Genomic DNA, 13067 nt, shown 5'->3' with positions numbered 1-13067 from the left:
CACTAGCTATTCAGGATATCCACTGACTGCTTGGCCATGTCTTCCAGGGCAGAAAACTTTAGAGTACACCTACAACTCATTACGGTTGCGTTAACATCACTGGAGCAACGCTGATACTAGTCATCTGGTCATATTTGAAAATCCATTTCACTACCCATTCATTTGGTCTGAGAAATTCCTTAAGATGCCTTGCATACTTAGGCCTGCTTGTCATTCGGGCACTCTTCTGAAGCCCATGATTGGTGGAGCTGTGGGCCAGTCAATTTTCTTCATGCGAGTGGCATGGTTTCAGGATACTCATTCAGTGTTTTCTCAAGTAATTTTGCCCCATTTAACAATTTCCCCCTGGCCACTTAACCCACGGCCTGTTAAGTATTTTCCATACCACAGCTGTATTGAGAGATTTCCAGGACAGCGCTTTTTGAAGAGCGTTGGCATGGAAACCACTGCGTAGCCCCACACCACCTGTGTGCGTTGAGGTTGTGTGGATCTGGCCAGGTGTGTAAGCGTACATGTGTGTATGTGACTTACTTCAAAATGGGTGGAAGTGTTTGGTTTCCATAGTTACTGTCAGAGCCGGTGTTTTTATGAAAAGTAAAAGAACCCAAAGAAGAAAAGGAATACCAATCTTGGCAAAAGGAACAATTCGATGGATTATAACTGAGGGATTATTTCAGGACAAACAGTACGGAAGGCTGCTGAAGTTGGCAACGGTGCCACTGTGCAATATGGTGTTTGAGCAGACCCTGAAAAGAACACCTGTTGTTGACGCAAGATGACCTAGATGGACTCTGTGGATATGTACGTTTAAAAACAACTAGACAGAAGATCACTCTTCACAGGCCTCTATGATACACCTTTTTTGGGAGCAAACACTTGGCAAAGGATTGTTTAAAAGGATTGTTCAACATCACATGCTAAAGTTGAAAAAAAGAGATAAAGAACTGCAATGATGTTGGCCCCATAAGGTTTTTTGCAACTGCACTTCTAACTATAAAGTGCTGGGAAAATGACTGTGATGGGCTTGCTGTCCATAAAACTAGTCATTTGCTGACTGTAACAAGCATAATAAAAAAGATGGACAAGTAAAGCCTTTTGAATATCCAGTTATAAATTACAGAAGAGGAGTGACTTGATTTTCGAATTGAACAAGAGCAAATTATCCCAAAACGTTTACACTGCTTGTTCATAAAAGGCTACGTCTTCTTCAGTAGTTAGCATACATGACTGGAGAGAGATGTGGGATGGATCCGCACACCATGGAAAAGGTAACAAAGCAAAATTAGAAGTGATCGCTTTCACACAGCACATGGTATTGTTTTAGCTATGCGCTTGGATTAACATGTGTATAACACAACGTATTGTCTTGTGTAACATGGTATCTAGCACTGTAAATAAGATTATACAAAGGCATTTGTGTTTCACAAAGGCATTGTTTTTGTGATCAATCTGTATGTTGAGTTAAACATTTGTTGTTTTTGAATGCATAAAAGGGTAGACATAGTCTCACAAGATGAGGAGCAAGTCCAAAAAATATTCCAAGAATGGTGTACAGGACAAAACAGCTGTGATTTTTATCCTCCTTCACTTAATTTCCCTGTCCTTATCACAGGTCAGTGCTCTTAGGTGAATTTATGCAGCATGTGTATTTTGTTTTTGAACACAGACTGGAAAAAGTATTTATCTACATGAAAAAAATAGCTGTTTGGAGGTGCTCCCCTCACCCAACCCCCCCCCCACTCCCACCCTCCACCCAAATATTCAGGAAGACATTAATGAATGAATATAACGGAGAATGAGGGAATGATTGCATAATGCTGAGAGGATATGACGTATCTGAACTTTCATACACCGCTTTAAGGTAGGTTTCTAAAACCAGAAAGCTCACCAGTAAATAACCAGGAAGAATAACGAAGAGAACAGCAACAGACAGCATTGGTTGACTGTGGAGCGTGGTAGATTAGACATATGTGTTCTTCAAGGATTTTGCTGTGCTTTTTTCTTTACATCTTTAACTCTGAAACAGTAATGACGAATGCATATATTCTGTCCTGGATCATTCTGAGGTCCAAGGAGAAAAACGAGAATTACTGCACTCTAAAAAGTGATGTGTTGAAAATTACACATCTGCTGAGTGTGCTCAGGGACAATTGTCAATTTCAACACACAATTGTATGGCTGGCAAGGTGAAAAACGGATTTCAGGCACCTGCAATAATTTTTTTGTCTGTTTCTGTCTCATCTTTTTTTTCAATCTGTCTCACCTTTTACCCACCCGCACAACTGATGTGTTGAAATTTACTCAACATTGTGTTGTCCCTGAGCAAACATGCAATGTGTCAACACATATTGTTTTTAAAATATAGGCTTCACAGATGAAGAAAAAAATAAATTACGGAAGGATTATTTCATGTCAATGCAAAACTGGTGAAAGTTGACACTGCTGTCTACGTGTGACCTAAGTCGCAATGGCTTAAGTATTTGTAGAGTAACAGCAAAGCTGCCAACTTTTGTTATAGCTTATAACCATAACCATAACTTAATAAAAGAAAGAAGAACCTTATCTTATCTTGAATTTCCAGTAAATGGCAGAAGCTACTCCTGCAGTGGTTTAACAGATAAGGTACTCAATCAGGGTGAAATATGTGTAGGCATCTTTAATACCTTAGCCATTAATCTCATAGATAATTGCAATTTAGTGGCACATTTTCAAAAGCAATAGTGTTTACTTTTTCACAATATTCATTTTTGGTTTTTATTTTATTTATGCACCATTTTTTATGCACCATTTAACACATTGGACCAGCACTGTATGTTGGTTAAGGAGAGGGAGAGAGAGAGATTTTATAAGGTGATATGTTGGTTTACAAATAGGCCAAGTGCACACAGTCAGACTGTACCCATGTGTATTTGTTACGGCTGGCTCTTAACCATAACATAATATGGAGGCAGACAACAGAATTAAGGTTAACCCAAAGGTATTTTATTTAAAGTATCAAAGATAATAAATATATGCAATAAAATGTCTAGGGGAAAGAAAGATAAATTAAATGTATGTGTGTGATGCAGTGTTGCCAGGCCACATGAAGAAAAACAAGCAGCAGGTCTCTGAAAATAAGCCCAAAAGAAGTGACCCAATACCAAATAGTTAGCATCCCCTCCCCGGACCCTACAGTTACAGAGCAGAGTCGACGCAGAGGCATAGGTTAATAATACCCTCTGTGTACGTGTAGGCGCTGCGTGGATTCTACACAGAAACAACAGATATCAAGCAAGCCTAAAAGAAAGCGACCACATAAAAAACATACCTCCAAAACAGCAACCTGCGACTTCACAAAAAAAACAAGCTTGCTTATAATAAGCAGACTCTGGCAACACTGGCGATGCCTGTGTCAGGAATAGGAAAGAAAGAGGGAGATGTAAAGAGATAAAAGATAGTGTGACAGAGAATATGCCTCAATGGCACCCAGTGCCCAAAATGAAAGATAGTGCCCAAACAAAGAGTGTGATAGATAGATATATAGATACTTTATTGATCCCCGAGGGGAAATTCAAGAAGAAGTGTGTAGAGTGTGTACCAGTTCCCTTTTTGAAAGGCGCAATCGGACACCATTATATCAATCTACTTTTCTTTTTTTTTCTTTTTTTATCTCTGTGACCGCAGGCTGACATGACTCAGCATGGCATCATGAACACAGTGACCCCATGGCCTGAGAGAGAGGGTCATGTTTAATTATAAACCAGTGTTTGCACTGATAAGATGTTGTAAACTCAACCTCCGTGTTGCAGAGAGCAGAGAGAGGGAGGTTGGGGGTCATTCTGTTGTCCAGCATCTTTCAATGGCATGAAGGAAACAGCCGTGTGTCTGTATCATATCTTTTGATATGTGACTTTTTGCTCAGCCCATCAACAACATGAAACAGTAGCCTATAAGCGGAGGACTAATCAGTTTGTGGTTCATCGCAATGACACATTTTGGGGCAATGCTGAAGGTCTCCTAATGTAAACATTACTGATAAGCAACTGGGAAACATTTGCCAGGTAAACAAACTATTTTTAGCAGGGTGAAGTCTATATTTAGAAGGGTTAGGAACACAAGTCAATTATTTTTAGATACAGATTCTTTCTTACTAAACTACTCTTTGCTTTTAAAGAAGTGCTTCCATTCAAATTTTGAATTTAAGACAAAGCCAAGTCACATGACTTTTTTGACATTTTGAAGCCTTGAAGACAAACATTGACAAAAGACTCAGCTTGACTTTGACTTGACACTCATGACTTGAGACTTGAGTTAGAATTGAATAAAATGACTCGAAAGGACTTGACTTTCTAAAAGAAATGTCAATATAACTTTTAGACATTGAGATGTTATGTTTTGTTTTCAAAAAATGATGAGTGATTAATGCAGTGTGCTCAAAGCTGGCCAGTCTGCAGTAGAGACACAAAGAAGCCATGCAGTTTAAATGGGATTCTCTCTCTGTTTCCTCTTCTTCGTGTTGTGAATAACAACAACGCCTCTTATCTGTTCTAAAATCACTAGAACCCACAACACCTTTTGCTTAACAAAATACTGCATTCAGGTACACTGGAAAAAACAACCAGCTTCAGTGTTTACAAACAGACGATTCTAAGGGCCCAGCACTGACAGGGGACCCCTAGAGAGCATATAGAATATATAGACCCTTTCAACAATAAAAACAAAAACAATGCTTGAACGTTCTATTTGGTTCCCAATCGACTTCCTCTGCATATGGAATGTTAAAACGGAAGCCTTGTGGGGCCAACTATGATGCTGATCCTTTCAAGAGAGTTCCATTATCAGCATCATAGTTGGCCCCACAAGACTTCCTTTTTAACATTCCATATGTTATCTTAATGCAGAGGAAGTAGATTGGGGCCCAAATAGAACGTTCAAGCATTGTTTTTGTTTACCTTGTTGAAAGGGTCTATAGTATTATGGGGTTGAGGCCCAGAATTATTGTCTGTCATAGGGCCCAAATTTTCTACCAGTGCATACGTTATGTAAACCTCCCTCCTGACGCTGTTAAAGGTAAACTGCAGTATTGGCAATTTCCGCTACCGTTTTCTCGGTTTTTGCTTCTTTTTCGCTGGCTCTGTCATGACGAATGTCTGAGAAACTCCATCGCTACCTTTTGTAGCCGGTGCCTGGCATGTATGTGTATTTGAATGCAGTAAAGCAATTCGTTACACTCGTTATACTTCCAGACGCTGAGGCCGTCGGCCCGCCGGCCCACAGTTGCAAGGGTGGTTTTTCCGCTCACAGGCGCTAGGGGGAAGCGAGACGGCCACCATTCAACCCAAAAAAAGACATATAACCATTCCAATGACTCTGAAGCTGTTAAATGAAGGTAAATTAAGCTAAAAAACTTGCATATCAAGCTAAAAAACCTGCATAGTGTACCTTTAAGAGTCATGCTAGTGAGAAAACTAGCAGCAGGAGCTTTTAGCTTGATTGCTAGAACACTCAACTTCTGATCAGAGGTGCTGTTTGCGGGTTTGAGTCCTGGCGAGTGCAGGGTTGAGCCACGTCATTCAACACAAGTTACACTTACTTGATTTATTACTGTATCAAAGACTTGACTTGATTTGCTTGATTTTCACCACAGTGACTTGGGACTTACTTGAGACTTGATGGTTTGGACTTGAGACTTGCTTGTAACTTGCACATGTGTGACTTACTCCTACTACTGCTAAATCAAGTCCTAGATGATCAAAACCAACCACTGTCAAATAGAGAAAAAAAAACAAAGTTGGATTTTCATTTTCATCTTTTTGCTTACAATGATGTTACATATGGCTACATATGTTTTGGTTTTCAAGAGTGCAAAACAATTGTTTAATGGCATATGAAGAAACATCCATGTACAAACTCACATATACACAAGCACCCCCTCCCTCAACCCCCCAACACACACATACACAAGCACACCCACACACACAAACGTGCACGTAGGCACGCACACACACACACACACACACACACACACACACACACACACACACACACATTACTCAAATCACACTTTGTTGTCCTTGAACAGGGATGGATTACTGCACGGGCCTACCGGGCCCAGGCCAAGGGGTCAGGGGGCCCTGAAGCCCAAGCCTTTGCATGGAATCATTGCCTCAATATCAACAAATCAGGATGTAGGCTATGAATCTGATTGAATTTAGTATTGGCCATCCCCAAAATGCACCAGAATACAGGAAATCACATCAAACAAATTATTTTTTTTTCTGGGGGAGGACCCCCAAACCCCACCTCCCACATATATGACAATTAGTGGGGGGCCCTCAATACATCTGGGCCCAGGGGCCCGAAAGTTCATAATCCGCCCATGTCCTTGAACTGTGAATATGTGGTATAAAACTGACCACATCACAGCCATTAAGGAGAGTAACCTGAGGAGCTATTATGTTGTGTCCCTGACCATCAATGTATCCACCATCAGGTGACTCAATGACGTTTGTGTGTGTGTGTGTGTGTGTGTGTTAGCATGAATGCAACTGTGTGTATGTGTGTGTGTGTGTGTTAGCAAGAAAGCAACTGTGTGTGTGTGTGTGTGTGTATGACAGAGAGAGAGATATGAGAGAGAGAGAGAGAGAGTGTGTGAATGTGTATTTGTTGGCATTAATGTGTTTATGTTGGGAGGGGTCATCTGTGAGTGCAGAGTGCAGACCACCTACAGGCCAACCCCCTCATTCAGAGTATAAAAACAGCTGGTCGGTCCACACATGAACACACACACACATACTCACTCAAGAGCTTTCACTCGAGGCACACACACACAGACCTTTAGAAGCATTGCAAAGATGCTCTGTGTCAGAACATATCGAGAGCAGCCACTGGGGATGCCTTGCCAACACAAATCCATTCTGGAAAGAGTCCTCATGGTAAGGAACAAAGCTATTTGTTTCATTCGGTTTTATACCAAGATTTTCATATTGGAGTCAGAAAACAGAACAGGACAACATTTTAATATTTTCAAATTGGGCATGATATTCAAAATGCTGTTAAGCCTATGTGAGGAAGAAAAGCAACTTATGGTCAGAATGAACAATAAGTAAGTGAAACCATAAAAAAGCTGTTTTTTTAATGTTGGTTTTCAGTTTGACAATAAATTAAAGTTTTACAGACACAGGGCTTGATGCAACAATACAAGAATACATTTTGTAAGTGCCTGGGTAGAAAGACAAAAGTGTGAAAGACAAAAAGTATATCTGTCTTCCCTTAACCAACTATCTCTCTCTCTCTCTCTCTCTCTCTCTCTCTCCATTTCCCTCACTCTCCCTTTCTCTCTCTCTTTTTAATATCTCACCTTTCTTCATGCTTTCTCTTTCTGTCTCTCTTGCTGTCATGGTCTTTATCTCTCTCTCCCTTTCTCTCCCTCTTTCATATTCTCTCTCTCTCCTCCTCCTCCTTCTTTCTCTCTCCCTTCTTTTCTCCAGGTGGACCAGATCCTGTCGGAGTTCCAGCTGAAGAAGGAGCAGTTGCGGGAGGTGATGAAGCGGATGCAGCAGGAGATGGAGCGCGGCCTCCGCCTGGAGACACACAACGAGGCCAGCATCAAGATGCTGCCCACCTATGTCCGCTCCACTCCGGAGGGCTCGGGTACCTATCTTTTATCTTTTTTTACATGCAGGTGAAAAAGTAATCTGAGAAACTGTAATTTGATTGAGATGGGGATGGTGATATAGTTATATATAACTGTAAACACACACACACACACCACTCAAGACAAGCCCATATGTAACATAAATGTGTCTTGGTGGGGAGGGTGTGAACAGACAATCAAAATAATTTTTAAACTTGTTTTTGACTCAATGTGAGCCTTAGAACCTCAGATTGAAAAAAAAAAAATCCTGGATCAATTTTAAATTTGTATTCATAACTCTGTGTATACATGTATGTACCATGAAAAGAGCATTTTGCAGAGAGGGTGAAGAGATATTGTGTGTTTGTCATAGCCATTATTTTGCTATCACTTCTTCATAATTATATAACTCTAACCTGACCCTCAGAGGTGGGCGACTTCCTGGCTCTGGACCTCGGAGGCACCAACTTCCGTGTGATGCTGGTGAAGGTGGGCGAGGATGAGGAGAAGGGGTGGAAGGTGGAGACCAAGCACCACATGTACTCCATCCCGCAGGACGCCATGACTGGAACCGCTGAGATGGTGAGCACTGCACCCACCCACAGGAAGCCCTGGCAGGAGGGGCACATTCGGGTTCAAGTGCCCCGATCTCACCCCATCTCTCTCTCTCCCCCTCGCTTCCTGTCACTCTCTATACTGTAATGTCTGAGCAAAGGCATAAAAGGCCAATGATATATACTTTAAATAAGAAGCCCTGACAGGGTTATGTACTGTATCTATTAGAAAACTGCACTGAATGGACCCTTTTATTTGTTATGTTTAACAGTTATGTTTTAAAGGCAGCTGGCTGCATGGTTATGTAGGCCTGCCTCTTGATTGACTATCGAAATGTGGAGCAACGAAAACATTTGTAGATCATCAACCCTAGAGTCCCTTCACACATCATCAACCTATGGCTGAGAAAAATATCTTGTTCACAGTAACGGTCTAACTTTGGTTCTCCATCTCACACAGCTGTTTGACTACATTGCTGAGTGCATCTCTGACTTCCTGGACAAACACCAAATCAAACATAAGAAGCTTCCACTTGGATTCACCTTCTCTTTCCCGGTGCGGCATGAAGACCTGGATAAGGTACGGGCACTCAAACACGATGCCCATTCGTCTAAAAACACCTTTTGTGTCTAGACTGTGCTGTGTTTTATGGTGAGGGGCAAGTTGCAGTTGCAAGATCTCTAAATCTCACTAATTGTTTTATGCCCAGTTGTCATTGTCTGGTCATTGCTTTACTGATATTTCACACCTTTAAATGGTACAGAGAACTTACTGTATCTATGTGTGCATTTGTTAGGGCATTCTGTTGAACTGGACCAAAGGCTTCAAAGCCTCTGGGGCTGAGGGGAACAATGTTGTGGGGTTACTGAGAGACGCCATCAAGAGAAGAGGGGTACGTACACTTCCACACAAAACAGTTACACTGCAAAGGCAAAACCTATTAGATAATGACACAAAAGCATTTTCTTTCTCTTTTTCTGTTCAAAGACAGACTTTGAGGTTCTTATCTAAACTGTCTCACTTTCTTCACAGGATTTTGAAATGGATGTGGTTGCCATGGTGAATGACACCGTAGCCACCATGATTTCCTGTTACTATGAGGACCACAGCTGTGAAGTGGGCATGATTGTTGGTAAGTAGATGCAGTAGTGTTCAGGTTCTCAGGACAGACAACAACAGGGGAGGGAAGGGAATGACAAAAAATTAAAAGATTAACCCTTAAAGGAGTACCGTCACACCGGTGTGACGGGAATGTTGAGAAATGAACATTCTAAAGAATATCTGGGTTCATTGAATTCAACATAGAATTTTAGAACCTTCAATTGTTGCGGAACTTAGAACGTTCAAAAACCTACACCTTCTCAGGCACGGGCTGTAACGCGTGTTACATGGAGGAGATGCGGACGGTGGAGCTGGTGGAGGGGGAGGAGGGCCGCATGTGTGTCAACACGGAGTGGGGTGCGTTCGGGGCCAACGGCGAGCTGGAGGAGTTCCGGCTGGAATATGACCGGGTGGTGGACGAAACCTCTCTCAACCCCGGCCAGCAGCTGTAAGTCCTTCTCATTTTAAAGCACTGAACTATGTTATTTATTACATTAGATTAGAGTAGATTGGATCGGATTAGATTTAATTAAATCGGTATTATGCAGAGCACAGGTATAAAGTCAATAAATAAAATTTGCATCTACCAGAAGTCCAAGAATTGGTATCATTTACAGAAATGTAGGCTACGTAAGCCTATTAATTAGCCATCTCAATACCCATCCACCAAGCGAGATCAAGGAGCAAGGATGTTTCTCACAAGTCCAATTTATTGATAAATGGTCTTGACATCCTAGATGCCCCTTTAATGTAATATTGGAAGAAGATGTTGCTTGTTGTATGTTGAAGCTGACAGTGCAGGCTACAATGTTATTTAAGGTGACCCAGAACAGAATCTATGCAGCCTTACAGGTGAATATTTTTCACCTGATTGCATCCTTTTAAGTCTACACAGACACGGACTATATGTCAAAAGCTGTTGACTCGTGTAAACAGCCCTTCCAGGAAATTGCTGCACTATGACGTGCACGCGTGTGTGTATGCACATTAAACGTCAGCTGATTAGTCTCATGGACCCACACACACACGTTTTATGGTCACACTTCTTCTGTTAGAATCAACACGCTAATGATGTACGCAGTGGCTATAGCCTTTTCTCTCCCTCTCTCTCCATCTCCTTTTATCTCTCTGCCACTCCCCTTTTTCTCTCTCTCTTCGTTTCTGCGATGCCTCGTGTGTTTGTGAGGTCCTCACCTGATGATAAGCCGAGACTCTTGTGCGGTCTCTAGGCGACCGGCTTGTTTTTCTGCAAGCAAGGGGCCACGTCAGCTGCTGGATACAGAGAGGTGGATTAATGGCAGCCTGCTCTCATTAGCTGGAAGCCTCTAATGGTTGTTTACTGTGAGCCAACAACCTCAGTTCCTTCGGGAAGTTCATTCGAATTCTGTCTGTCTTCCTCACTTTCATTTGTTCTTTCTCATTCTCTCTCTCACTCATTATCTTCAGCTGCTATATGCTGCTTGGGGTGTGTGCTGTGTGTCACACTCTTCTTCCGATCAATCCAGTCTCCAAATTCCCCTCTCAGATGTGTAGGGATAGATAGGGATAGATATTGTAGGGATAGATAGATAAGGGCTAGATTGCACATATGTCATTCAGAGAGAGTTAGCAAAATGATGCACCCCACCGTACTCTGTTCATCATCCTCCACTCAGACATGCTGTGTTGCATTTATTTGAAAGTCACAACATAATGTGTAGAAAGCATCTATATTTGTCTGTGATATGCATTATATGTCCGTTTGAGCAGACAAGTATGCATTTTTATGTGGCCGCCTTAATGTCAATTGCCTTAAGACAAATTTCCGAATAACATAATCTTGAAATCACATTATTCTCATTCTCCTTTGCATTATTTTCTTTTCCCAACTCTCCAGGTATGAAAAGCTAATCAGTGGCAAGTACATGGGTGAGCTGGTGCGACTGGTGTTGCTGAAGCTGGTCAACGAGGACCTGTTGTTTAACGGCGAGGCTTCTGACCTCCTCAAGACCAGAGGGAGTTTTGAGACGCGCTTTGTCTCGCAGATTGAGAGGTGAGTCAGTGACCCCCCTGACCTGAGACGACTATGGAGATGACCATTGATCACAGACCTGATCCATACAATTGTAGTTCTTACAAATGTTCAGTCTAGATTATACAACAATGTGTAATCATGTAACACTTTGGAAATATTTACTTATTTATTTACTGTAAATTACAAAATGCATTCAACCTCAATGTAGCATTTAACCTTTAGATTACATATTGTTGACATACACTTGGTGTTCATATATCTACTTAATATTTCCAATGTCTGAATTCATATTATTCGTATAAATCATATTATTCACTAACAATTGTGTTTGTATCTCAACTTACAGTGACTCAGGAGACAGGAAACAGATCTTCAATATCCTGAGCACGCTCGGAGTCCTGCCATCTGAGCTAGACTGTGACATTGTGCGTCTAGCGTGTGAGCGAGTTTCCACACGGGCCGCCCATATGTGTGGAGCAGGACTGGCTGGTGTCATCAACCGCATGCGGGAGCGCCGCAGCCAGGAGGCGCTCAAGATCACCGTGGGTGTGGACGGGTCCGTCTACAAACTCCATCCTCGGTAAGAAGAAAGGGTTATGCCAGTATGGCAAATTGTAGGATACAATTTCTTGGAAAGGAAAAAGGTCACATACAGGGAGACTAAAGCTCTCATCAAAATACTAATGACACATGTTTGTGTTGTTCTTCCCCTCTGCCTAGTTTCCAAGAAAGGTTTCACTCGATTGTGCGGGAACTCACGCCAAGCTGTGACATCACTTTCATCCAGTCCGAAGAAGGAAGTGGACGAGGCGCTGCACTGATCTCTGCAGTGGCTTGCAAGATGGCCGCTTGCATGTTGACCCACTAGGGGATGCTGATGGCACCCTCTGGGTGTCCAGTGGAGGAAGAATTCGGACTGCAGGACAGCTGGACTACATTGTTAGCTACAGCTCACGCACAGTGTTCTCTTAGATCTCTCTCCAGATGGAAGAATTAGTTGGAAGCGCAAGGCTCTCAGTGTACACAGTGGACATCATTACCTCTGGGGCAACTCACCATACACAGGGATCGTATAATCATCAAAGTGTAAAAAACTGGGTAGCTCTTCAACAGAACTCCCTCATGATTGTCGTATCCAGTCACTGAAGCTTTTGATCTCAGTGTCTATGAGCATGTACATAGGTTCCCACAGCTAATATTTCTATCACCTCATGATTTACAAAGGGTTCTGTTTACATTTTAAACACTTACCTTGCCTACATTTACCAAAATATTTTATTCAATGATCCATTAACACTGCAGTTTGTGTGGATAGGAAAGTTGTTGGCCTTTTGGATGCACTGATAGGCCTATATGATGAGACTTGAAGTTCTGAGATGAACAGTTAGCCTACCACAGAGAGAAAGAAGAAGAGGAAGATTATATTATACTATATTATATAAGAGGTATTATAAAGGATTTGTAAGACTTTGATCGTCAGCTGATAAATTGCTGAACTTGTGTAATAAACTGTCTGTATTTTTACATTGGGTGTCTTGGGAAAGGCGCTTTATAAATAAAATATATTATTACTATTATTATTATTATTATTATTATTATTATTATTATTATGCATAGGCTAATTGATTGACCATTTTATTTATTGACCTGTAAATTAATGTGTAACTTAGTCTGATAGCTGTTAAACCCTCTGATATTCAGTACTGATGAATGAACTATGCTTTGTACTTGTGAAATTACTATACGAATGTAAATAAAAAGGTCATAGTATGGAAAATGGAT

The 13067-nt window shown here is 41.5% G+C and overlaps 1 protein-coding gene across 2 annotated transcripts; it reads left to right on the top strand.

Moving 5' to 3' along the window:
* The first annotated feature begins 1737 nt into the window (after nt 1–1737).
* On the top strand, nt 1738–13060 carry gck (glucokinase (hexokinase 4)). Of its 2 annotated transcripts, none has more exons than XM_042101882.1 (10): nt 1738–1861; nt 7470–7632; nt 8043–8197; nt 8630–8749; nt 8967–9062; nt 9203–9302; nt 9536–9719; nt 11148–11303; nt 11632–11865; nt 12006–13060. In XM_042101882.1, exons 2-10 carry the CDS (start codon nt 7524–7526, stop codon nt 12151–12153), a joined length of 1302 nt encoding a protein of 433 aa, XP_041957816.1. In that variant the 5' UTR covers nt 1738–1861; nt 7470–7523; the 3' UTR covers nt 12154–13060. The 2 variants fall into 2 exon arrangements, with proteins under 2 accessions (XP_041957816.1, XP_041957815.1); XM_042101881.1 differs by lacking the exon at nt 1738–1861 and adding an exon at nt 6580–6914.
* Nucleotides 13061–13067: the final 7 nt, after the last annotated feature.

Source organism: Alosa sapidissima, chromosome 8, assembly GCF_018492685.1.
Source record: "Alosa sapidissima isolate fAloSap1 chromosome 8, fAloSap1.pri, whole genome shotgun sequence".
NCBI lineage: Eukaryota > Metazoa > Chordata > Actinopteri > Clupeiformes > Clupeidae > Alosa > Alosa sapidissima.
The sequence above is the reverse complement of the archived record's forward strand: the minus strand, read 5'-3'. Positions and strand labels throughout refer to the sequence as shown.